We start from the raw sequence: 25,426 nt of genomic DNA, 5'->3' as shown, positions 1-25,426 counted from the left end.
CTAAAGCCTATAATAATTTACTTAAATAGTTATCTTTTTTATCTTATTTAGTAGCTAAATTATTATAAAATTTTACTTTCTCTTAAATTTACTAGTCTTAGAAACTTATATCTTTATTTTAATATAGCTAGCTAGTTTTCTAGTTAATTAATAGGTTGCTCTCTTATAGTTATAGAAGTCTTAATATAAGGTTATATTCTTTAATATCTATAATATTAAAGTTAACTTATTCGTTATAGCCTTAGATATTAATATTAAGGTAATTAATCTCTATATTAATAATTCCGTTATTATAGTTAAAGGCCTCTTTTTTAATATTTATAAGTTTATATAGATCTATCTTATATCTTTATATAAGTCGGTAATAATTAATAACTTTAAATAAAACGTAATTACCTATTATACTATAGTCTAAAAGTATATATATATAATATCCCGCGATTTAGATATTTAATACTATTTAGTCGCTATAGCTTACTATTACTATATATAAGGTCCTTAGATCTTATTATATTATACTAGTTTATAGCCCTTTTATAGATAGTATACCTTATTTTTTACTTAGTCCTTATTTATTTTATTTAAGTATTCTTCTTTAATTTATTATTAATATTATTTCTTTATATTTTCGTTATATAGTATTATATTAAGGCTTAAGAGACTAATTTCTTATAGCTAATTAAAGATTTCTTATTTCTTAACGCTATATCGTTTATATTATATTACTTTATAGTTAATTATATACTATACTTTATAATTTTATTTATTTTTATACTAAAGGTTAAGTTTTCGTTTAGTATCTTTCTATTTTTTATATAGTATTTTTATATTAATTCTTCCTTAGTTAAATATAGCCTATAGCCTTTATATATATTAATAATAATCTTTTAGTATACTATTATATTATTTATACTATACTTATACTTTTATATTTATAAACTTTATAGTTTAGGTATATATATTTATTATAATCTTCTTTATTATATTTAATTTATTATATAAGTCTTTAAAAGATTAATAGTTTAAATACCTTAAAGTAAGTAGCGCTATACTATTCTTTTATTTTAGCGTATTTATTAATTTTATATATCTTTAAAAGATATCTTATTAATAAGCTATAATTATCGCGGTATTTAAGTAGCGTGCTATAATTAAGTTCTAATAATATAACTTAGTTATTTAGGTAGTATTAATCGATTTTCTAGTAGTTTAGTTCTATACTTAAGTAGGGTTTTAAAAGTACTTATCCTTTAAACCTAACTAAGAAAGCGTTATATTATACCTTTATCTAAAAGTATATTATATAATCTAGGTAAATGTATAATATCTATAAAATATACTTATAGTACTTATAAGTAAGTAGTATTTATAGATTATCTTTAAATTCTCCTTATAGTTACTATTCTTATTATAAAGCTATAAAGGTATTAACTATAGTAATAGCTATAGTATAGTCTCCTTTATATAGTACTAGTTAATACTAAATTAATATAGCTTATTAGTTTTCTATAAGAATTTAAGGTATTTATTAAGTTTTAATTTTAAGTATTTCTTTAAATTCTTTAAAGTATAAAGCGTATTCTTTAATTATAGCGTTTTCCCTTAATAATAAGGGTAGTAGTATAAGTTTATTCTTATCTTTTATTTCTCTAAGTATTTCTTATTTTTTAGAGCTTATATCGTTAATACTTTATTATTTCTCTTTAAGTAGTTATTTAAGTTTCGTAAGTATAAGGGCTATATCTATATCTTCTTTATTATATTGCTTATAGACTACCTATTATTATTATTAATCTTTATTTTATATATCCTCTTAAAATTATTTACCGTTCTTCTTAATCTAGTCTTAAAAGACTCTTTTAAGATAAGGGTATTTTAGTTCTATAAATTTAACTTATTTTTATATTTTAAGATCCCTTTATTATATTATTATAAGGGTCTTCTTTAAGGGCTTTAAGAACTATTTAGTACTATTCTTATTACTTAAGTATACTATATATTTATTATTATAGTATATAGTCTAACTGAGGAGTTTATACTTTAGTTCTTATCTATTAATAGCGTTTAGGTATTTCTTACCTTCTAAGGCTAGTACCTAGTAAGTTTTCTTCTCTTTATAAGGTTATCTATATTCTTTAAAGTAATATTTAAGTTTCCTATAGTTAAAATACTTTCTTTTACTTTTCTATATTATATCTAGATCTATCTTACCTAGGTTAGTTATATAGGTATAGGTAATAGGAGTTTCGCGCTTCTTTTTATAGTTAGCGCGTTAATTAAAGTTATTCTTATAAGAAGGGTTTTAGTTTCCTCTTCCTTATTTCTTTTCTTAGCGTCGCGTATACTATCTATCGTCGATTTATATTACTATAGTAATATAGTTTAAGAGGTTATTAGGTCGATTTTCCTTATAGAGTTCGTCCTTAACTTCTTCTTTAAGCCTATTATAAAATCGTAATATAAGAGGTTCGTTATCTTAATTAAGCTTTAAGGTAACTTATTAAAACTTTATAGTATAATTTAATACTAAGATCCTTTATTAAAGTTCTTAAAGTTTTTATTTAGCTTCTTATTCTTTATTAGTTATTCTAAATACCTTTATAATAACTTCTTTAAATCCTTAGAAACTAATAAAGACTTCGTTTATCTTATTATCTTATCGCGCTAGTTAGTTATTAAGAAAGTCCTTTATAATAAGTCTAAACTAAGTAAGTACTATTTTAAATAAATAATTTCCTATATAGAGTACCTTTTTAACTAAGTCTAAGAGTTTAGTAAGGTAAAACTAATAGTAGGCCTTAAGTTAAGTAAGAAAGTCTCGAAGTATACTATAAGTACCGTTAAATAGTTTTAGCTATTTTAGTTTAACTACTTCTCTAAGGTCCCTAACTTATTTATTACCTCCTTTATTACTAAGTAACTATACCTTATATTAAAGGGCGATAATTTTATATATTATATCCTAAGGCGATATAGTAGCTCTAGAGTTAGTTAATCTAGCTTACTATATAAGTATATTAATAGTTATAATATTGCTTAAAGTAACGCGGTATTATACTAAATAAGAGCTTTTAATATATAATAACTAGTATTATTTTTAAGGGATAAACCTATCGAGGGGTTTATATTAGTAGATATAATAGGGCGTAGTCTAAGTAATAATAAGTATATTACGTTAGTAATAAGTTAGAGGTTATAGACTATAGACTATAACTAGGTAATTAAAATTAAAGATAGAATTATAATAAAGATTTATATTAAAAGCTAGAGAGCTATCTATTTAAAGGAGTAAAAGTAGGTAGCTATATATACCTATAGAGACTATCCTTAGATTACGGTCCTAGCCGTAATCCCCTTTATAGCTTACTATAGCTTACTTATAAGCTATACTCTTAAATAGTAATCTATCTATATAAGGCTTACTTAGCTTATATACGCTTTAGGTAAGCTAAGCTTAAGTAACTTCTCGTCTTAATTATTATTCCGAGCCGCCTTATTACGTAAACGAGGCCGGCTCTCCTACGGCCCGCTAACTATAGTCGTAATACTATTAATATTCGTATTTAAAGGAGGTTAGTTATACTAGTATTCTTAAGAGGTCTTAGCTAGTATTCTAAGCTAGCTCTATTTCTTCGATTCTTAATTATACGATAACCGGCGACCTATTTAATATATAATAATATATAAAATAATAAGCGATTCTTACTCTATAATATAGGATTTTATCTATAATTAATATACTACTTATTAGCTTATATAATCGGGAGAGTATATTATAGCTACTTTATTTATAGTAGGAATACTATTCCTTATAAATTAAGACTTTATTACCTCCTTAAAGGGCTAGATAAGTAATACTATTGCTATTTAATAGCTAAAGTAGGTTTTTATCCTTTAAATAAGTTACTATAAGTAAGGTAATACTCTTATTATTATTAATAGCTATATAAGTTATTAAGCTAATAATTTTATATATAAATAATTCTAGAATAATATATATCTCTTTTTCTTACTATTATACTCCTTATATATCCTTTAACTACTTAATATCTCGGTTTTCTTACCTATTAAGGCTATATACTAATATTAACTTACTAAATAGCGCTATATCGTTAAAAGATATAATTTTCTTAAGGCTACCTTCCTTTATATCTACTATAAAGCCCGGTAGGCTAGCCTAACTAAAAAGAATATTAAGGGAGGTTAGCGTAAGTTTAGTTTATAGCTAATTAATATAGTAAAGCCTTTATTAAGCCGCTTTATCTTACTATAGCTATTAACGCTATTAACGCTATTAAAAAGAAAGAATATTAGCTCCTTAGTTAATAATAATGCCCTTAAAACGCTTAAACGATTATAAGAAGTTCGCCGCCTTATTATAAGGCTAGAAAATCGCGGTTAAGTTAACTATATAATCTAACTACTCTTTAATAAAGTTAGCCGCGCCCTTAATAATTAAAATTAGTAGCTTATAGCTACCTAGCTTCGAATATAATAGCTTAAGTATTAATTATATCGTTTATAGCCTCGAAAATAGAAAAAGGTTCTATAGGATCCTAATAGCCGGTTCGTACGGATTAATTAAGTTATTAAGATAAGGCAGCGGCTCGAGCGCATTCTCGAGCCGGCTGCTATTACCGCAGCTAATTAGGACGTAGATTTTAAAGCTCTATATAGTAGCTAGTAGCTTGAATAGCTAGAAAACACTATAATTAACTATCGTAACGTTAAAATGCGGCTTTAATTACTATTAGAATGTGCCTGCCTGGGTGTTGTGGAGAGTGCCGGTGTTAGGGTGTGCCGGACTTTAGGTGGGCTGACTTACCTTGCACCTGTAGACGTGGAATGTACCTCGCCTACTTGTCACCCATGCGTGACATTCGAGACGACTTCTCCGACAGAACTGCCGTTGAAGCCATTGACAGTCTAACAAAATATCAAAGTACTTATAAGAAAACGGTTAAAAGATGTATTGTTTTCGGTCTGAGCTGTAAATTATAGATAGCGTAGGCAATTAGTAAGACATTAGTGTACAATTTTACATTCTCACTTTATTCAGGACCCACTTGTTGTTGTTTCTCCTAATTCCTCGTGGTAGTTATTTTGCTCCACCTCCTCTTTTCGTATTTCTGGTGGTTGTTTTTTTCTCGCGTGCTACGAGGCAGTACACGTGGTTCGCACCCGACCCGGTCAGCGGCACGTTGTACAGAAGACAACTAGTGCGACCTCTCAACCCTGCCGACGAATCCTCATTTCCTCGCGATTTTCGCCTCGTCAATCCACCCCGCTTCCCACACCCTTCTGGAGCTCTGGACAGACGCTCGGCCTAGCCGTTTTCTCGAGTCCTCTGCTCCCGCCTTGCGCGCCCACGTCCTGTCGGGTTTCATATTTGCTCTTGCCTACCCCAGGGCTGCAGCTGCAGCCAGCAGCATCGTCAGGCCGCAAGCCAGCGTGACTCGGACAGTCGAGCGGGTGACATCTTCGTTTCGAGGCTGTCGGTTCTTTGATCGCAAGCACCTGCCAAAGGGTGCTCCTCACTATCTAATACCTGCGTCGGTTCTACAGACGTCAGCCCAGCCCCAGATGCTTATCATCTCGCCCACGCCGTCAGCCATGCGTTGAGCGGCAGGCTGCAAGTGATTGCTGACCTGCCAGCTTCCTTACCGTCCCCCTCTCCTCGCCTCTCTTATTCCTCAGCTCGTTTCGTCGCTCGACATGATACCTGCTCTCCAGATGCATTCTCGTCCGGTACCTCCGCTTCCGACCTTCGGTGCTTTCGCCGGAACCCTTCCTATCCGTGATCGTGATCTCAACAACGCCGCCGACGCCGCTCCGCCCCGTTCTCGCCAGTCGCAAGATTTTCCACCGCCGTACCGGCGCTGTCTTCCCATTCGAGTATCTCAATCGCACCTACCTCAGCAAGTCCCAACAGCACAAGTTCCGCTACCGCCCACCGAGCATAGGCTTCGCCGAAAGACCCCGAATGGGACCGTTGACGCGGGCTATGATGGCTCTCCGAGTCAACTTTCTTCTGGTCCGCCTCCCTTGAAGCACATGATAATCGCCGCCTCGGCCGGCTTCGAGCCTCTCGCTACGCTCGACGTACCGTCTCGCCCGCTCGGCCATGCTTGGCCAGGCTGTCTACTTGCTTCTGAGCACGCCCAGGATGCCGCAGTACAAGCCAACAGCCTGCCGGCCTCGCTCTGGCCCTCGATCGCTCGAAGGTTGACGCCCCACTTCGGCTCGTTGCAGACTCCCTCAAGCGACCATCCACCAGGGGCCCTTGGCATTCATCGTGAGCCTCCACACTTCGGCTTGAATATGTACCAGCCGGTTCTACGAGCAAACGAGTACAATGTACGTGCCATGTGTCCTCCTCCGTTACCGATGGGCGGGTACTTTCCACTCGGCCACACTGTCTGGCAACAGGGCTCCTTGCCATGGGACTACAGGACCCCTAAGCACTCCCAGGCCTACGCGTTGAGCTACGGTCCACCTGATCATAACTCCATCGGCCGTCCCGTGCTCTGTCATCTGGTGGAACAACTCTCTCCCGGCTCCCTCGACTGTATGCGATCTCCCGACAGTGTCCGCCATGTTGAGCCTACAGCCGCCGACTCTCCAGCTCGGGACAAAATCTTGGGCCCAAATGCACCAGCACCCTACATGCGGCGCGTACCTGGACGGATCGGCCAGTCTGGCTTCAAGGAGAAAACTTTGGCCCATGCTCATCAATGCTATCTCGATCTACTAGCATTCCTCCAGGCGAACGGGAGAGCCAATGCTCTAAAAACGAACTCTGGACCCGGAACCACGTATAGGCTTCCAGCATACCCTAAACCACGGAAAACCGGGCCCGGGCCCTCACAAAGCTCCCGTGGAAGCGGCCTTGTGGACGGCGGCGCATCTCTACTTAAAGATGGCGCAATAGGCAGCCGACCCTCAGGCGACTTTTTCACGACGGGGCTTGAAGGTCAATACGGCTCTCACCCGCATCATCCACCCCTATCCGGATCTGGCCAGCTCGATGTGACAAACGACAAGCAGTATATTGCCCCAGGCTCTGCTGCGTTGCTAATCAACACCCCTTCAGTCGTTCGAGCCACACCTTTGAACAATGCCGTATCTTCGCTAGAGGTCCTCAACAGCCTTTGCGAGCAAAGCGGCTGGAAGTGGCTGGATGGAATGTTACTGGGAGGCTGCCTTCACTATGGACTAGAGCACTATGAAGTGGCCCTGGAATGGTTCTCGAGGATCCTAGAGATAGACTCGAGGTAACAGCCGTCGCAGGTCGTCTTGAAGTGGACGTTTGGTTATCTGACCATTTTCACAGTCATGTCGAGGCTATTACTAATATGGCCGCCACCATGTTTTGCCTCAGTCGACAGGCCGAAGCTGAACAGCTTTGGCTCAGGGCGGTCAAGCTACGTCCCAGCTACCTAGAGGCTACTGAGCATCTGGTGGGCCTCTTGTACAAGAGGCGGAGTAGAGAGGCCGTCGAGGTCATCTCCTATGTACAGCGAGCCTTGAGGATCTCATTGCCGAGAGGCCATGAATGTGGCCATGCAGAAGGCCGGGATCATGATCTAAGCGGGTATGCGCTGCCGGCAAGCGAGAATGCCAGGATACTCGCCCTCGTCCATGCCAAAGGAACGATGCTCTACAGTTTGAAAGATGTTGAGAAAGCTTCCGAAGCGTTTGAGGAGGCCGTGTTGATCAGTGTTGGACGGCGGCTGGACGGCATACAGGATCTGATACGACGCGTTCAGGCTGTCTTGTCGCCCGCGGACCCCAACTCGGCCTCGGCTGGCTCCGAAGATCGAGCATTGCGCCCCCTTATGTTGCCACCGGAAAGGGCTCGACGCACGGCTCAGCTCGTGTTTAGCGGGGGCGGCGAGCTGCCTGGTCTCCTTTTCGTACGGAATGCGGTTTCGAAACGGGCAGCGATACAGACAACCAGCAACTCACTTCTTTCGCTTGCCAAGATTTTCCAAGACGCCATGTCTAGTGGCAGCGCGACTTCACGCACGCCGTCAAGTGTTGGCGACATTCTGGCTCTCTACTACCTTTCGCTCTCTCTCCAAGAGAGCCCCTCCACGGCGAATAACGTCGGCATTCTGCTTGCCGGGATTCAGCAGACGGCGCTGTGGACGTCCAAGACATTCGTGAGAGACTTTCCTCAAGCAAGCCTGCCGGGCATCACCCCGGGGAGTGGCATGGCCCTCGCCCTGGCGTATTACAACTATGGCTTGCGGCTGGACTCAAAGCATGTCCATCTACACACTAATCTTGGCAGCCTCCTGAAGGACATTGGCCAGTTGGATCTCGCGATACAGATGTACGAGCGCGCCGTCTCGTGCGACGGAACATTCGACATTGCCTTGACAAACCTTGCCAACGCAGTCAAGGACAAGGGCCGAATCAACGATGCCATCGCATACTATCGTCGTGCCGTGACCTCGAATCCAGATTTTGCCGAGGCGGTGTGTGGCCTTTTTACGGCACTCAACTCCGTCTGCAGCTGGCGGGGCCGCGGCGGGGTGATGCTGGCTTCGGGCAGATACGACCGATGGCATGTTGACGACGAAGGGAAACTTGTCGACGCCCGGGCGAGTTGCAGTGGGGGCGGCCTGGCCGGGCGCGTTGTGGACATTGTGGCCCAGCAACTCAGGGATGCCTCGCGCTGGGGTCAGCATGCGCTCCAGGGACCAGTTGTCGGTGCTTTGGTTGAGCAGCTCAAGCATCTCTGCGAAGACGAGTCCTTTCAGCTAGACGAGGCGATTCGGCAATGGGCGGGAAAGCCTTGGGAAGGGTCACGAGTAATACGCCTGGTGGAGCGAGCTACACGGGTGGCTCTCCGCAGATGGTATTTGGACCTCTACGTCGATGGCGCAGGATCGAAATCGCCGTACGCCAGGGCACAACCACCTCCCAATCTGACGGTCCCCGCCGCACCGACTGTCCTCCCTTTCCATACCTTCACTTGCCCGCTATCTGCCAGCGACATACGGGCGATATCTCAGCGTAATGCGATGCGGATATCCTGTTCCACTCTGCGATCGCCCTGGCTCCCGGCCACGGTGTACCCGCCGCCGCCGCCGCCGAAACCTCAGCTGAACGTTGGTTACATATCTTCAGACTTCAACAACCATCCCCTGGCTCACTTGTAGGCGTAACCCTTTCTGCTGCGTCTTGCGGCGCCTGCTCATGGGTTAACCTTTTATCCAACATAGGATGCAATCAGTCTTCGGCCTTCACAACCCGATGCGTGTCCGGGCGATCTGCTATGCCACAACGCCCAGCGACAGGTCCGTTCACAGGCAGCAGATTGAGAGAGAAGCTCCCGTGTTTCGTGATGTCAGCAACTGGTCGCCGGACAAACTGATTGAGCAAATTACCCGAGACCATGTGCATATTTTGGTTAACCTCAACGGCTATACCAGAGGGGCCCGGAATGAGGTCTTTGCTGCCAGGCCGGCACCGATTCAAATGTCCTTTATGGGTTTTGCGGGCAGCCTGGGGGCCGAATGGTGTGACTACATACTGGCGGACACGACGGCCATTCCCCCTTCGACACTGCGTCCGTGGCGCAGCAACGTCAGGATCGAGGACGTGTTCCACGACAGCACGGAAGGTGGCGAAGGTGAATGGATGTACTCTGAGAATATCATCTTTTGCCGCGACACCTTTTTCTGCTGCGATCATGCGCAGTCGTGCGCAAGCAGTGAGAAGGAAATTACATGGGAAGAAGAGAAGCGCCGGAGGTGGAGCATGCGCAGGGAGCTCTTTCCGAGCATAGCAGATGAGGTCGTCATCATGGGTAACTTCAATCAGTTATACAAGGTGAGCCTCGGCCGCGAATCGCCGGCCACGGTGGCATAAAAAGCTGACGCCTGACGGCACTCGTCAAATGATAGATTGAGCCGACAACGTTTCGGTCATGGCTCCGGATCTTGTCGCGGGTTTCGAATGCCGTGCTTTGGCTCCTTCGTTTCCCCGAACCTGGCGAAAGCAACCTGCGGGCGACGGCCGAGGCGTGGGCAGGATCCGAAGTTGCGAGCCGCCTCATCTTCACCGACGTTGCTCCGAAGAATCAGCACATTTCGCGCGCCCGAGTGTGCGACCTCTTCCTTGACACACCCGAATGCAATGCTCATACAACAGCTGCAGACGTGTTGTGGTCCAGCACGCCGCTGCTGACTCTCCCGCGCTACCCTTTCAAGATGTGCTCGCGCATGGCTGCTTCGGTACTGCGCGGGGCCCTACCACAGTCAGCCGAGGGTCGCCAGGTGGGGCGGGAATTGATTGCAGAGGACGAGGCGCAATACGAACAGATGGCGGTGGAGCTAGCGGGCAACCTGGCTTATGTGGACATGGGCGAGGAGGGGCTCAAGGAGGGCCGAGGCAGACTGGCAGAGATACGCCAGCTTCTGTGGGATTGCAAATGGCGCTGCGGGCTGTTCAACACACGACGTTGGGTGGAGGATGTCGAAGGTGCATACGAGGAGTCGTGGCGGCGATGGGTGGATGGGGTAGGAGGCGACATATACCTGTGAGCCCAGGGACGTAGGCAGGGTGACGGCGGAAGAAGGTCCGGCGGCCACGACGACAGCAATGATGACGACGACCAAAGGGGATATGACGACGACGACTAGCCTGCCGCATTGTGCTGCGGAACCGACTGCGAGTGCACGCCTCGTTAGGACGGAGAGACTGTGTAACAATGCCACAACGTGCCCGTTACCTGAAGCCGGCCTCGCTCCGTGCCCATGGTGCCTCAGCCTCGCAGGGATTATTCGCCCAGCCCGCCTCTTGTCGACGCGGGAGAGTGAGTGGCTGAGGCGCATGGCTAGCTGGGCTGTTTCCTGACAGCCAGTGAGCATTCTAGGAAGATGAAGGCGGGACGATGCGGAGTGCGGGATCCGAGCTGGGTAGTTGCAAAAGGAGTGCAAACATCTACAGTACATGCAGCAGGGGCAGCAGATGCGGCGGAGCTCCGAGAACCGACGACGTGGCTGTGGTGTGTGGGCCCTTGCGACCGAGTATATTCGGGAGCGACCAGGGAGCCCCGGTCGTCTTGGCGCGGTTGACAGCAGGGCATGCACGATACTTGGGCACCAAGTGTCGTTGGCGTGGAGCAGCTCGTTAGGGAATACGCACGTACAGTACATGAATTAGACACTGGGGCACATGCATCCCAATACGGTGCAGCATCGGCACAGGCAAGCCCGTGGCTGATGCAATCACATTGTGCACTGAACATGTAGAGGCACGTCACGGGAACTCTGTCCCATTGGCGGCGCAGCACCAGACGACGGAGCATTAGCATATGCAGGCAGTTCAAGCCAAGTTGAGCCGGAACCTTGCTGGTGGGCTCCATACCGCTACCACGGAGGGGGATGGGCCAGCTCCGCATTTGACAGGCACCCGCATGTACCGCAAGGTAGCGCGGCGCGGCAAGATCCAGAGAGACACTGTGTCGCAGACGAAGCTCTGTTGCTAAGCTGACGCCCCCGAGCCTTGTTGCTGAAGTGAGTGGGCATCCAACAAGCCCCAGCTTGGTTGACAGCGCCATCCCGGCTGCAGATCTAGTTTGTATTTAGCTATTTCCAAGGTTTTGGTCGTTCGAGCTCACCAGTCGAGGGAGGCGTGCATGTGCCCCGGTCCGGCCAACCGTGGTGGACGTACTGTACGGATACAGCAGGCCTCTTCTCCAGGCCGGCAAATGACCTGTCGCGCCCGCCTGGAAACGAATGGCCGCTTGCGTTTGTCGGGCGCATTTCCACGCAGTCGGCGGCCAAGCTACGGCCATGTCTCGTCTCGACCACGAGGTCCGCAGGCGTCACGCGAGAGGGCAGAGAGTTCCGAGTCGGAACACTTAAGTGATGGCTGAAGGGGGAGAATTTCAAAAAAAAAAAAGGTCGTGGTACGTACCCAGGTTAGGTACCTAAGGTAGGTCTGGATGGATGTACAGAGTACGGATAGGTACCTTACCTACCTAGGTAGGTAGGCAGCGTGCATCTACGAGAGTTCCCTCCTGCCTGAACCCAGCCCATCATCACCCTCCAATGACGCTCTCCATTGCGTGCCGCCCAACTAACGTGCCTGGGCACCCACCTACCGCACCGACATGCTGAGTTCCTGAGGGCCGGCCATCGTCGACTTGTGCCATCATGACCCCGTTCGGCTGCTGTATCAACAAAACCAACAGGCGCCATCTGCCATTCCTGGGAACTTGCTTCTTTTACACTTTGGCTTCTCTAGGCCCACCCCCTCCTGTCTCTTCCCCTCACACACCTCTCCTCTCCACCCTTGTCCCCTGTCTGCTTCCCGTCCGTTCCCACGCCCTCCCTCTCCCGCAGGACGTTGGATCACCTACCCTTTTTACTCACCTGCTTCCCGTGCCTCGCCTCGCCTCGCCTGCCTAACAACACAAACCGAGATCTCACTCAATACAATCTCATCCGAGTCCTTGTTGCAACCAGAGCTCCCACATCCCCTCGAAACGCTTTATCGACTCGCCCACTCTATTCTCAACCTCGGCCTTCACCAAGCAAAGGGAAAAAGCCCATTCTCGACTTCGTCCAGCAGCACTCAACCATTTACCGTCCCCATCTCGTCCATCCACCCACCCGGCATCCGCGGTGGAGTCGACCCGACATCGAGGAACAGCGGCCATTAGCGTCCAAGGTGTCATCCGGGCCTGGAGCTCAAGCCGGACGGAGCCCGAGCCGGATTTGGGAGCGGATGCCGTTCGACAGCTCACCAGCCGATTCCTTTTCGCCGCCTACGACGGCAGAGGACGGGTCAACACCCGCCGAAGTCGCCATGCCATGCCATCGAAGAGGACCATGGTCTAATTTAGAGGACAAGTATTTGATGCAGCTCGTCCATGCACATGGCCCTCTCAACTGGGTTCGCATAGCCCAGACACTGGGCTCGCGCACCCCCAAGCAGTGTCGCGAGCGCTATCACCAGAACCTGAAGCCGACGCTAAACCACGAGCCCATCACTCCTGAGGAGGGTCTGCAAATCGAACGCCTTGTACACGAGATTGGCAAGCGCTGGGCCGAAATCGCCCGTCGACTCCATGGCCGGAGCGACAACGCCGTCAAGAATTGGTGGAACGGTAGCCAGAATCGCCGCAAGCGCCTCGACCGCCGCCGCGCCGTGGTACACACGCCAGCAGCACCATCCCACGCATACGCGCATGCACAGACACACACACACGCCTTTTTTGACGACGACAGGTGTCCACGGGTTGTGCCCTTGCCCATGGTGAGACCGGGTGGCCTCCCATTTCCTCGGTCGGCCGCCTGCCCTCGCTCTCCAGCCGCCGACGGCCATGTACTCCACCGTCATGTCCTATGGGGTGAGGCGCCTTTACCCTCGCCCTGCTCATCTGAGCCCGCGGAGTCGGATGCCGGCTCCAACTACACGACGTCGCCGGCTGGCAGCTCGCGAGTCCTGGACCAGACTCCCATTGAGCTGCCGCCCTTGCGAACATGGCAGGCTTCAAGGTCTAGGGGTGCCCGCCTGCCCAGTCTCAGCTCCTTGGCTCCCCAAAATGGCCAGCCCGGGTCGCAACCTCGTCCGCCTCTGGCAGGAGCCCTGGGTCAGCTGCCAACGGCGCCCAACTCACCTGTGCAGAGCCAAGAGCAGCAGCAGCAGGCCGGGTCCGGGTCCGAGCCTGCCACTCGAGATAGGGACTCGAGGATGAGGCTGGCGACGCTGCTTGGTTGACAAAGGCTACAATCATGGCCATATGAGCCTTTCAGCATGATGATGCCATTTCCGAAGCCCGCTCATATGCTGAGGCCCAGGGTCGAATCCATGCTGCGAGGAGGGAGAAAAACAATGTGCGTTTGTACACGCACGATTCGCGTCGTCTGCTGTGGAGGCGACGATGCCATGAGCACTGACTCGGGAAGTACTTTGATTTTTTTTTTCTTGGACGGATGAAGCAGGCGCCTGATGGAAGCGTGGCCTCGAGTGGCAACGCCGTCGGTGACGCAGTGTGACAGGCAACATGCGGGCAGCAGCAGGTTGGGTCGGATCGAGTGTCATGGTGGTACCGCTCATGAATGTTCAAAGGCAGCTCTTTGCAGAACTCTCACACGGGGTCGCGCTCTTGGGGCCAAATAGAGTTTCAGGAGCATTCATTAATACCCAGCTCTGTCTGATGGATTTCACCCCGTTCAGTTACTGCCATGTCTGCATCGTCGGGGTGCTAAGGCTACGTAGGCGTGTCTAGAGATGGATCCTTGGTGCGCAGTGTTGTTGGGCCGGGCCTGGAGCAGTCGGGAGGGCTTCGACGACAGTAGGGAAAGAGGCGCAAAATCAATTTCCTCCTTTCTCCTTGGTTCCGAGCTTGGGAGTCACCCTGTCTGTGTCTCTCCGTCTTGTGGTGCAAGTACGAAAGTACAGGAAGGAAAAGAAAAGGGGGGGTAGAGTTTTTACCAATTGAAACATGACGTGTTCTTGTTTTCCTTTCTTTTTCTTGTTGCGTTACTCTGCGCTGGTTTATTTTTTTTGCCTTTGCGGTCCGGTTGGTAAGACGTCCACGTCGTGTCTGGCAGCAACGTTTACCGTCTTGACTGGTTGAGCCGAGGAGAAGCGTTTTGCGTCTCGCTCATCCGTAGGCGGCAAGTTGGGGCCAAGGTTGATGGATGCAGCGGGCCAAGCCGGTCGAAGGCTTAAAAGAGCATCACGGGCTTCTTCCCCGCTTCCCGGAAGGGCCTGTCGAAATTAGGTTGAGCGGTGCAGCTAAGATGCGAGCAAGATTTGGAATAATGGAGCCGGTTCGCGATCGGCAGCGATGCGACTGAGGGGGACGGGACAAGCCTGTCACTGTGTCCGTACTGTATGCGGGACTGTGCAAAGTACCCAAGAGGGACTTTGGCAGTCAAGCTCCCCGCTCCGCCCCACCCAGGTACGTGGGAGATAAGGTTGAGGTGTGCCTTGGTATCCGTAGGTACTGCATACGCGAGCGATGCATAGGTACCTCTACCTCCCACACGCACGCAACCTAAATGTGTACGAGGGCATCTTGATAGGCACTATTAGTTAATTACTCGTAGATGCCAGGTACCGCCGATTGAAATGCTTTCGCTCGGCACCGACTTTTGCCCGCCTTCCCAACGTCTCTTCACTTGATCGAGTGTACGGATACCTATCAAGGCACATGCTTGTAAGCGGGCATTGTGCTCTTGAGTTGTGCTCTTGAGGAGCAGCTACAGTACCTTATAAGTTACCGGTTAAGCACTCGGCGACTGCTACTCCGTATACTTAGCGAGGTATGGAAACTGCCATGACCCCTAGCTCTTATTGGCGACCTTGACGAGTCTCGGCAAACTCTTTCGTCGTACCTCGCGGCATGTCTCTGGGGACCATCTGCCATGGCCCAGCAAATGAACGGAGAGGGCGTTGAACCACTTCCTCGGTTTCCCGATGCGGTTTGGTGACCACGGGCCCAGTGGCTTCCATGTTGCCGCTGGCCGTTGGGGAAATGTCCTCTGGACGGGTTCACTCCTGGCCTCTCGGACACCCCTTGGAGCACCCGCCCTGCAAGTTCTCTCTCATCCCGAGTCCTCGCCTCTTCTTCCTGTTTGTTCTACGTCTTCCGGGTGGGCGGATGACTTGGCTGGTTGGTCGTACGCCGAGACGGAAGTAGACGGTGCCGCACCACCTTGGAACAGAGTGCATTTGCTTGACAATCACCGTCCTTTTCCCCCCACGCCATGGCCGAGAGCGGCGCTTTGCAACTTGCCGCCTTCCGCCCATGGAAAGAGGCTTGAACCAACTGTCGACTGTCCCGAGGAACGCCGGTTGTCTAATCTCAACGCCGAGCTGCCTGGGTAATTAGTACTGATATCCACAAGTTGACGGCCTGTGTCCACTGTGTTCCGCGCAAAGAGATTGGTTACGAGCCCAGTGGGCCTTGGCCGTTGCGTCTTCGGGGACGCCCCCGACGCACACGCCCGCCCAAGCGACGGTACTGTGCAGCATTCTCCTTATAGTACAGTACAAGCCTCGTCATACAGCATGCCTACGTCACTGATCTTACATCCCTGCCCACGGTAAAGATACAGTGCACAGAGGGGACAAGGGGGTGGGGGTGGACAGGATTGGTCCTCGGAGGCTGGAGCACCCCTGTCTGGCCCCCCTTCTTCTCGCTCTGGCACGGATGCGGAGGCCGTTGCAGCTGGCACCCAACCGACAAAACGCCGGGACCGGGTGTCGCGACGAAGACGATGGAAGTTGTGGTGGCCGGCGACCCTCCTGATTCCAGCATGCCAAGGCCGTTGAGCGAGGGTGTCGACCCCGTGGGCGAAGGAAAATGTGGCCACAACCATATGTACTGTACATACTACATACATGGTTAACACGGGTCGCCGAGAGATCCTGGCCGGCAGGGTAGGTACAGTGCAGTCGACCTTGTCTTGGACGAGGGCCAACGGCGTGGCTGCTGTCGAGCCGTTGGCGGACGGCGTTGAAATTGCCAGCCGTTGTCGGGTCCGAGACACCAGGACTGATCCGGATGGGGCCGTGATTAGTGACGAGGCATGCATGCATGCATGGTGGGTGCATGGGACGGTAAGTTACTCTCGACCCCAAAACAACGGAAGCGGTGCTCCAAGACATGCAGAGTAAGCACATACATAACTGGTACAAATCTAGATATGCCCCAGATGCCCTGGAGGAGTGTATCTTTAGTCTCACCGTTGCCTCGTTCTTTCTTTTCTCCTTTCCGTCGTTTCTTTTCCTGGCTGTAACTTACTTTGGGCACGGCTCTTCTTGGCCTTCCACTTCCCGGTACCCGAGGGCCGCCAGGACCGTCGCAATCCCGACACGAAAAGCTCAGTTAGTAGCCAGGACGGGCCGAGTCCGGTTCCATCGGGCCGAAGTCGCTGTATATGGTATATGGGTGTATGACAGGCAGTTGTCAAAAGTGGGCATCCGCAAGTCCAGCCGTTGCTCGCGTCAGAGTCCTGGGTGTACAGTGCAGTACAGTGCAGTATCTTTTTATACAGTACAGTCCCCCCCCCTGCTTACCGCCAATGAGGAGGGTTCCCCGGGGGGTGGGACAAATCGTCGCGGGAAAAATCCCGTTCATCAACCGAAGAATTTCGGATTCCCAGCCCGCGTGTGCAACAATGTCGGGCGCGCACCGGGGAATGCGGCGCATCCACACGCACCCTCTTCCCCCTTCCCTCCACCGCTACCCGGTAGCGACGAGCCCCGGAACACACCTGTGGGGGCGGGTTTCAAAGCCTCCACCGCTGCCCGAATCCCCCTCTCTGGCAGCACCCACAATGGCGCGCCTTTTAGAAGCCCTCCGTCTCTTTTCGGTTCCCGGACGGACGAGCCGAGGCACCCACGTCGCGTCGACACCTTGTTCAACCCAACCGCCACGTACCCACGACCCGCGGAACCATGCGTGTGCGACACAACTGGGCCATCGTCTGAGGCTCGACATCTAACCTCGGGCAAATCCTCCGTCCACCCGTCTTCCTCCACCAGGGGAATACACCGCGGCGTGGCAGGCCGCGCATGGCAAAGCCAAGGGAGATGTGGCTAGGGAATCCATCCAGTACGGGAGGCAGCGAATCAGCAAAAAGCGACTGTCGTGACCCACAGTCCCAAACGGCGGCGTCAATAGACCATGTGCAACCCACCAAGAGTCGAGACGGGGCGAGAGTAGTCCTCAGCAACGCAAACACGTCGAGCAGCTGAGTGCCCTCCGCTGACTCGGCACAACGCTTGGAATAAGCTCCTTGTCAGCTCCCAGGTATATGCCCACGAGCACCATGTCCGCAGCCCTGTAATTCACCAACCCAAAATACTTGTTCCGAGTCCCACGAGCATGGTTCAGGTTCTGTTCCCGCCGGACAAGCACCGAGCCTATGGCGCACGGCTGGAACAGGAACACTGATGAGCGAGGGAGCGAGAATGGACGTACGATATATTGGTCAAGCAACAAGCTTGATTCATCTCCCCTCGTCTGCAACCCCTTAGCCTTGATTTCCTCGCCGCTCGCCGTTTAGCCCGGCCCGAAATGGTGACAACGACACAAGATGGGAGCGAGAGATCCGGCAAGTGTGTACAGCGGAGACTCATGCCCTGGGCCTGTCTAACGTCCTAGGACCCTTTTCGTATCCTCCTTCTTGCCAAGCAAGCCCAAATTCCGTATTTGCGTCGCACTCGGGCCGTCGTCGCGAGGAGTGGCTGTATCGGCTCGAGCCTGGGCCGCCTGCATGGCAAGGGCTCTCGCATGCTGCACGTGTATGGACTGGTGAGCTGCTGCTTGTTTGCGAGACGCAGTGGCATTGGGAGGTTGGAAGAGTCAAAAGGAGAGCGCCAACCTCTTTCTTGTGATGCAAGCATTCGTAGTAGTCCTCCAGCGGCATTGCGCACTTCTTCTTTCCCGAGTCGTCTTCGGCGGTGGTATTGACGACGTAGCAAGCGAAGACATCTTGCCAGAAGGGAAAGCAGCGGCCGGGGCCTGCAACAGGGACGAAAATATGGCCCAGTCAGCAAAGACTTGAGTAACGGCAAGAGATCAGAACAATGGCGGGGAAGCCGACCGCCGTGCATTCCGTATCCCGACGCCATGGAGGATGAAGCCGCTTCGTAGCGAACGAACCAGGTCGGTGACGCGCTGGGTGAGAAAACCAAGGCAGCCTCGCGGAAGAGCCGGTGCTCCGGAGACCTAGTCCGATTATGAGGAGATGATTGTCGAGTGGCCGACTTGCAGGAGAGCCGACAGTGGGCAAGCAAGCACCCGTCGTGATGGTTGTCGCGAAGGTTGCCGAGTTCTTGGTGGTGACTGCAGTGGGGCGCTAGAGTGGTGCGAGCCAATGACTAATCAATCGACATCCCGTGCCTTACCTCACCCAGCAACTTCGTAGTGAGCGCAGCTATAATTATCAGCCTGGCATCAAGTGCCCTCGCTTGCCTGCATCGAGCGCTCCGTCGTCAAATCCCAGCAACAGCCTCGAAATAGCTGAAGCGGGAATCGCGACTCGAAGAAGCAGTGCGGCCTTTCGCTTCCCCACGCACTGGGCCAGGGAACTGGCGTCCTCTGTCAGCAGCCATGGGCAGCACGCTGACGCCGGCAAAGGTGTTGCTCTTGGCTGTTCATCTCGCTGCTCATGCCGATGTGCGTGGACTCGACCAGCTTGCCGCTCAGTATCCGGCCGTTCTGCACAACCATGTTCTGCTACGAATCCTCCTCACCCATCTTCCCGAGACGGTCAAGCCAGACGTATACGTGGATTTCCTACAAGGAAGCGCCGCTGGCGAACTCGTCTCGCGACCTGAGCTCGAGCTCGAGCTCGACACATCTCCCGTCAGCGCCCTGTCCAACCAACTGGCCTCGAAAAAGGCCAACAAGCTGCACCTTGCTCAGCTGCAGTGCTCTGATGCCCCGACACAGGACAAGGACGACTCGCTTAGCCTCTTTCTCTTCCAGAGAGCGCATAGGATGGATGCCGAGACAGGCATGCTCGCGTACCTCCCCGATCTGCTAGTCCCCTTTATCAACCATTCTCCAGCGCTGCGCACCTGGATTGTCTCGGCCGTCTTACCGTTCGTGAGGAGGAACGTGGAATACTACGCCGAGACCTCACCCGCCTATTCTCTAGCCCAGTTCCAGAACCTTGATGGCCCGGACGCTGTCCTATATCTTCTGGCCCGCAGCGGCAGCACTCAGAACGCCCAGAGCGACCTCGGCCGGGACTTGAGGGGACTTATAGGACCCTGGCTGTACCAGGACACTCGCTGGGCTGAAGCAGGCGGTGAATCCGGGGTCACCGCGGACTCCCAGGCTCCAACCCCAGGCTCATGCCCTGGCTGGGAGCAAGCTTTGGAATGGCTTACCTCCCAGGCGATCACGTCATGGAAGTTTATGGCTGATGCAGTCGAGCAATGGGACGGACCGGCTGACGTTCACTTCGGTCACGGAGCCAATTTGAAGCTTCCGGAGCCCAGACAGCGCTACTTGGAGCAAAGCTATGCCAGAGCAGTGCTGGCGTCATTGTACATGGTGCAGGAGGCCACGACCGACTCCCTCAGTGCTTCCTATCGAATGTGTACGAAGATACGATCGCTCTTGGGCCACGGGCGGGGCGACTTATCACTACAAGACGCACTCGGCGCTTTGCCCGACATGTCCACCGTCGACATTCCGAACCTTGGCGGAGCGAAGGCGGCAACGCACATGAGGAACGACCTGCTTCAGTCTAGCAACCCCTTGACACTGCCAAGCGACGCTGCCACCAGCTTGTTGATGACACTAGTTCTGAGTGCATTCATCTTGACACACCTTGGCGTACCTTGCACCGTCAAGAGAGCTGGGGACCTCGCCTTCCTCGGAGACGGGAGGGAGCAGAGGAGCGAAGTTGGGAAATTGTTTCATGCAATATCGAGCAATGCGCAACTAGTTGATGAAGAGTTCTGGATAAGAACAAGACGTGAGATACTTTGGCTTCGTGACTGGGGTCAGACAGCCAACACGTCAACCCCCAGCGCTGTCCGAGGTGTTCTAGTGATGGTGCCCAGAGAGCACATTGAAAGCGAGTTCCTCAAAGCACTGCTTGTCAAATCGCGTATGTACCTCCCGAGAGCCCCTTCTTGCTACCTGCGCCGTGACGCCTCGTCTGATGCGCTTATAGATTATACGCTCGCGAGAAGACTGTTTGAAGACGGCGCAGAGAGGCCCCTTGCCGCGGATGTGATTCAAGAAGTCGTTTTCAACTCTGCCCTCAACGCCTTTGACAACGCCTCGAACCCGAACCGCGCTCGGGGCGGCTTGAAGCAATGTGACGAGATGTAATTCGCCTCCACCCCATCGTCGTTTCCATGCAGCTGACGCGCCATCAGCATCCACGCTTTCCCCAGGACGGTGAGCGATGCATTACCGGGAACCAAACGTATCCGGGCCCTCTTGAAAGCCACACACGCGTTGAGTGATTACCGGCTCGTTCTCAAGCAGGGCGAACCTTTTGGTCCCGTGGTTCTGCGAGTTCACTCTGATCCCATTTCCATCATCGACAAAGTGCTCCAGCAGAATCCCAAGGCATACACTCGCTTGCAAGAATTTGTGGAAATGGGAATCAACATGGTCCGCGCCGGACTGCCTTCCCGCGACAGATCTTATCAGACTCTGGCCTCATCGACTGGTGACCGGGACACACGATTCTTTGTTACCGAAAGGCGCATCGTCGCCATGTGTGTGGAGGCCGCTCTGCGGGAGGACGACTTCGAGACGGCATATTCGTATGTCGTCAGCCGCCTCGGAACTCTTGGCCCGGATGAAGCCAAGAGTCTTTGCGATAGGTGGTCGTGGCAGGCCGCTCTTGGAGCGGGCCAATACCTTCGCACCGACCGGTCTCAGCAGCCGACCCATCTGGGGACAGCCAGTGGAAACCCCGAGATCCGGCATCTGGAGCAACGCATGGAATGTCTGGCTACAGCTCTGAGAATTGCGCCAACCTGCCAACTTCAGGATATTCTCAAGAGTTTCCGGCGCTGTGAAGAGCAGCTGGATTCGGCCATCAAAGAGGAAGCAGCCAATGAGGCTGCCTGGGACGCCAGGGCAGACTTGGCCGACATTCCCGGCACGTTTGATGCCCCAGTTCCCGGCAAAGTATACCCGCCTCGGAACATGACCGCCAGCGCCGCCGCCCGGCAGGCAGATGAGGCGCCCATGTCTCTCTTCGATCTTTCCAGGGCCACAGCGAAGATCGCCCAGAAAAACCTCACGGGACTCTCGAGCCTACAAGGTGCAGTCACCGGAGGGCCGCCGGCATCTGTAGAACCCACAGAGCCGGAAAATTGCCGTGCCAGGAGAAGGGATCAGCTGAGAGAGGCCGCCACGGGCACATTGGTCTCAAGCGTAGGATGGCTGATTGGGGCCAATGTAAATCAGGGCCGGACGGAAACAAGTTGAGAGAATGAACAAAGGCTCACCCACCTCGCCGGCCCCCTTGTCGTCTCTGCCGCCGCGCTCACGACTTTGTCCTGGGACCGTGTGTTCCGAGCATTGGCTGTCTGAGTACTTGTGCATAGAAGAAACGTATGAAACTTCTGCTCTGCTGCACCTTGTGGCAGCCAAGACAGGCCGCATAATGGCTCAATTCACGATAGGGATGAGAATGCAACGAGTCAATAAGCTTAAATGCTGTTTCCAAAGGCAGCTTACTATACTGTTGCCAAAATGTCTGCTTAGGCGCTATAGCCCTGGGCAAAATTCACTACGTATTCCAGTAACACGATGCTCAGGCAAGCTCGTCAACTGTCAATCTACGCTTCTCATACCAGCCTTATGCGGATCGCGATATGCCGCTGAGAAGACAGCGCGCAGTCTTCTGCGCAACCCAAACGTGGTCTGCAGAAGTCTTGTGATCGAGAAGCAATGCATGTGCCCGGGCACTCTGTGGTTTCGATTGAAGAAAGGGATCAAACAGTCTCACGTGATCATACGCTCAAGCTTACTCACATCCATCGCAGGGTACTACCAGGGCATATATAGCCGTGGCAGCTTTGACGCTGGACACGTACCTCTGGCTCAAGTGAGTTGGCGCTGGCTAGTCTGTCCAAGCTTGCTTCCTAAATCGCGCTCGCTGGGAAGATGCTACTACTGGGAAGTCAGCCACAGGCGAGAAAAGGAAGCTGTACCAGCGAACGTCCTGGTTGTCAGCTGCTGGATTGCTGATGACAAGAGCCATGATGGCGCATCGGCCGGTGGTGCCGGTAGAGTCTTATCCGGAGAGATGGCACAGAGGCTGTGTCCAAGGTGTCAACGAAACTGAAGCGGCCCAAACACCCTGGAAGATGCTGCTTTTGGAGGATTACACTCGTCGATGGAGAATTACACTCGTCGAATGCCTGTATAGATTAGCGAGCATCTCTGATGATGACTAGGGTATTCTGCGCGTCGTACGCTGAGCAACCTGCTTCATAAGCCATTCTTGTCGTGTACTGTCCACCACGATTTTGCCCATAATGGGAAGAGTGTGTAGTAGACGCATGGTGCCGCACTGTCCTTCTATCGCGGGTGGCTCCCAGCAGAATGCGTGACCGCGAGCAGCAGGTTTATTGATGGCGACAGTGCGATCACGGCGAATGGCTTGTTGATTCGTAGATGGCGGCATGTTCACGATTGAATGCGAACAATCAGATGAAGTCAGTCAGCGGAGTGAGGCGGTCCTGATCGCATGCGTTCATCTGGAAGCCGACAGCCGCGGCCGACTAAAGTTCGGAAAGCCAAATTGACCGTGGTTCTGATCATTGATACACGAAGCTGAGAGCAGCAGCTCGGCGCAGTCGAAGCTTTAATGACCCCGGGGTTACACTGGTCAAAAGAAACCAAGAGCCAAGGTCGGCGTCTGTTGCGGTTGCTGAGCTGCCAATGCTATGAAAGTGTCGAGCAAGGTGACGAGTGATGGAAGTGATTGATTTTGCAAGATCCGGAAGCTGCCACATGTAGTCCATCCGTATCCCTGTCGCTGCAAGATCGACCAGCAAGGAAAATATCTCAGTGGCGTAGGCCGTGAAATCGATACTGATTCCCCCTTGTCCCATACTGTCGCACATCGCATGAAACTCCCGAGTGAGTCGATCTTATGGGTATGTCCCCATGGGTCCCTGGAAATCACTTGACGCAGTGCGGCGAGAAAAAAACACAAAGGATGAAGTAGTAACAGAAAAGACAAGACCCAGAAGCGAAGCGTCAAAGAGTGACATGCTCATACTTGTGGCGAGGCGCAAGACAACGTTCGCCGCTTGTTGGCCTAGCGGATGGCGGGATCGGGGCCTAGAAACATTAACGTTTGTATGCGCATGACGGGTTCAGTACTCCAAACCTCCGTAGGGCTCGCGGACTTCAGATCGGGCGGCAGAGTCGCCATAGCCAGATCCGATTGGTTCCCGGGTTCGAGCCGAATCGCGATCGCCCTGGCGATCGTATCGTTCGCGATCATAGCCGCCGGCGTTGCCTCGCTGACCATAGCGGTCACGGTCTTCGCGGCCACCGTGTCGCTCGCGTCCGTAGTAGTCGTCGCCGCCGCGATCGCGGCGTTCATATCCTCGGTCGTAATCGCGTCCATGGCTCCGATCTTCATATCGACGCTCATCGCGGTAACCGCGGTCGTAGCCGCGATCTTCATATCGTCGGTCGTAACCATGGCCTCGATCATTGCCCCGGTAGCGATACTCGTCGCGACCACCGTAACCGCCGCCGCCGCCGCCGCCGCCGTAGCCTCCACGTCGGCGGTCATCAAAACGGCCACGAGGCTCCTCTTGGAACATGTCAGCCATGAGCAAAAATCGAGACGTGGGGCGACTTACCTCGCTTGGGCGGTCCAAAATACTTGCCGGGAGTCGGAGTGCGTGGTCGGGCACGACGGGCCTTTTCGATGCTGAGGGTACGGCCGTCAATCTGTTCGCCCTGGAGGCCTTCCTTGGCAGCTTCGGCTTGATCGGACGTGACCATTTTGACGAAGCCAAATCCGCGGGACTCCTTGGTGTGCGGGTCACGCATGATCTGGCACTTCTCGACGTCGCCGTACTTTTCAAACATCTTGGAGACTTCGGCCTCGGTCAGGCGGGGGTGGATTCCAGTCACAAAGAGATTGGAGCCCGGGTTGATGGCGCCATCGTCATCGTCCTTGGAGGCCGATGAGTCCTTGGGAGGCCTGGATATGCAGAAAGAGTGGGGTTAACTGGGGTACGTCCATTATGTCGGCTCAGGGCAGAGCAACTTACGCATCAGCGTTGCCATTGGGAGAATGAGAACGGCGGCGAATGCCGTCGTTGTCGTCGCGAATAGGACGGGGAGAGGCGCTTCTGTTATCGCGCTCATAACGAGGAGGCTCGTCTAGGAAGGCGTCAAGGCAGGTTCAAGATTAGCCATGACGAGAGCAAACGTGTCCACCCGCGCAAGAAGTGATTGCGGATGGTAGGCTGTTGGGAGAAGCAGAAGGCGAGAAAGCATACCGTCGTACCGATCGCCACCCACGGCTTCATAGTCCATCGCGGTGGTTGCCATGGTAGGCGACGCAATGAGAGGAGACGGGGCGAATTTAGGAGAGGAGGCGTGCAAGGCCAAGAGCGGGCAGAACGCAAATATGCCAGAGGCGGCGCTGCAATCTTGGTGGAATCGAAGGAGGCGAGAAGGTCTTGGCAGGCTTCAGTCAACGCGTTCGCGTGTATTTTATGCAGAGGCGCGGGTATGTGTGTACCTGTCACGATTGACGGGCAGACGAGGAGGGAAGAAAAATGGTTGGACGAGGGAGGTAAGCAAAGGGCGAAGGGAGGCTAAAACGCCCGGCGAGAGCGAGGAAACGAGCACGGATACCTGAGGCAGGGAGCACCCACGGGCCGACTTTTTGCCGCAGATTAGGCGAGGAGGAGGGGCCGGCCC

At 51.3% G+C, this 25,426-nt stretch overlaps 5 protein-coding genes across 5 annotated transcripts; 3 read left to right on the top strand and 2 right to left on the bottom strand.

The window, feature by feature from the left end:
• Positions 1–7,185: 7,185 nt before the first annotated feature.
• HRG_04863 (glycosyl transferase family 41 domain-containing protein) lies at positions 7,186–10,556 on the top strand (the record flags this gene model as incomplete). The annotated part of the gene is made up of 5 exons (XM_044863334.1): positions 7,186–7,274; positions 7,334–9,166; positions 9,234–9,530; positions 9,594–9,843; positions 9,918–10,556. The coding sequence occupies 5 exons, from the start codon at positions 7,186–7,188 to the stop codon at positions 10,554–10,556; spliced, it is 3,108 nt and encodes a 1,035-aa protein (XP_044721948.1).
• A 2,272-nt stretch (positions 10,557–12,828) lies between these two features.
• HRG_04862 (myb-like DNA-binding domain-containing protein) lies at positions 12,829–13,743 on the top strand (the record flags this gene model as incomplete). The annotated part of the gene is made up of 2 exons (XM_044863333.1): positions 12,829–13,173; positions 13,219–13,743. 2 exons carry the CDS (start codon positions 12,829–12,831, stop codon positions 13,741–13,743), a joined length of 870 nt encoding a protein of 289 aa, XP_044721947.1.
• Positions 13,744–18,133: 4,390 nt separating this feature from the next.
• Positions 18,134–18,615, bottom strand: HRG_04861 (NADH:ubiquinone oxidoreductase subunit; the record flags this gene model as incomplete). The annotated part of the gene is made up of 3 exons (XM_044863332.1): positions 18,134–18,277; positions 18,366–18,505; positions 18,588–18,615. The coding sequence occupies 3 exons, from the start codon at positions 18,613–18,615 to the stop codon at positions 18,134–18,136; spliced, it is 312 nt and encodes a 103-aa protein (XP_044721946.1).
• A 481-nt stretch (positions 18,616–19,096) lies between these two features.
• On the top strand, positions 19,097–21,952 carry HRG_04860 (secretory pathway protein sec39 domain-containing protein; the record flags this gene model as incomplete). Its single annotated transcript, XM_044863331.1, has 5 exons — positions 19,097–20,093; positions 20,550–20,609; positions 20,676–20,832; positions 20,884–21,649; positions 21,695–21,952. The coding sequence occupies 5 exons, from the start codon at positions 19,097–19,099 to the stop codon at positions 21,950–21,952; spliced, it is 2,238 nt and encodes a 745-aa protein (XP_044721945.1).
• Positions 21,953–23,853: 1,901 nt separating this feature from the next.
• On the bottom strand, positions 23,854–25,036 carry HRG_04859 (RNA recognition motif domain-containing protein; the record flags this gene model as incomplete). The annotated part of the gene is made up of 4 exons (XM_044863330.1): positions 23,854–24,302; positions 24,352–24,698; positions 24,769–24,880; positions 25,000–25,036. The coding sequence occupies 4 exons, from the start codon at positions 25,034–25,036 to the stop codon at positions 23,854–23,856; spliced, it is 945 nt and encodes a 314-aa protein (XP_044721944.1).
• Between the last annotated feature and the right edge of the window lie 390 nt (positions 25,037–25,426).

Source organism: Hirsutella rhossiliensis, assembly GCF_020360975.1.
Source record: "Hirsutella rhossiliensis strain HR02 chromosome Unknown scaffold00004, whole genome shotgun sequence".
NCBI lineage: Eukaryota > Fungi > Ascomycota > Sordariomycetes > Hypocreales > Ophiocordycipitaceae > Hirsutella > Hirsutella rhossiliensis.
The sequence above is the reverse complement of the archived record's forward strand: the minus strand, read 5'-3'. Positions and strand labels throughout refer to the sequence as shown.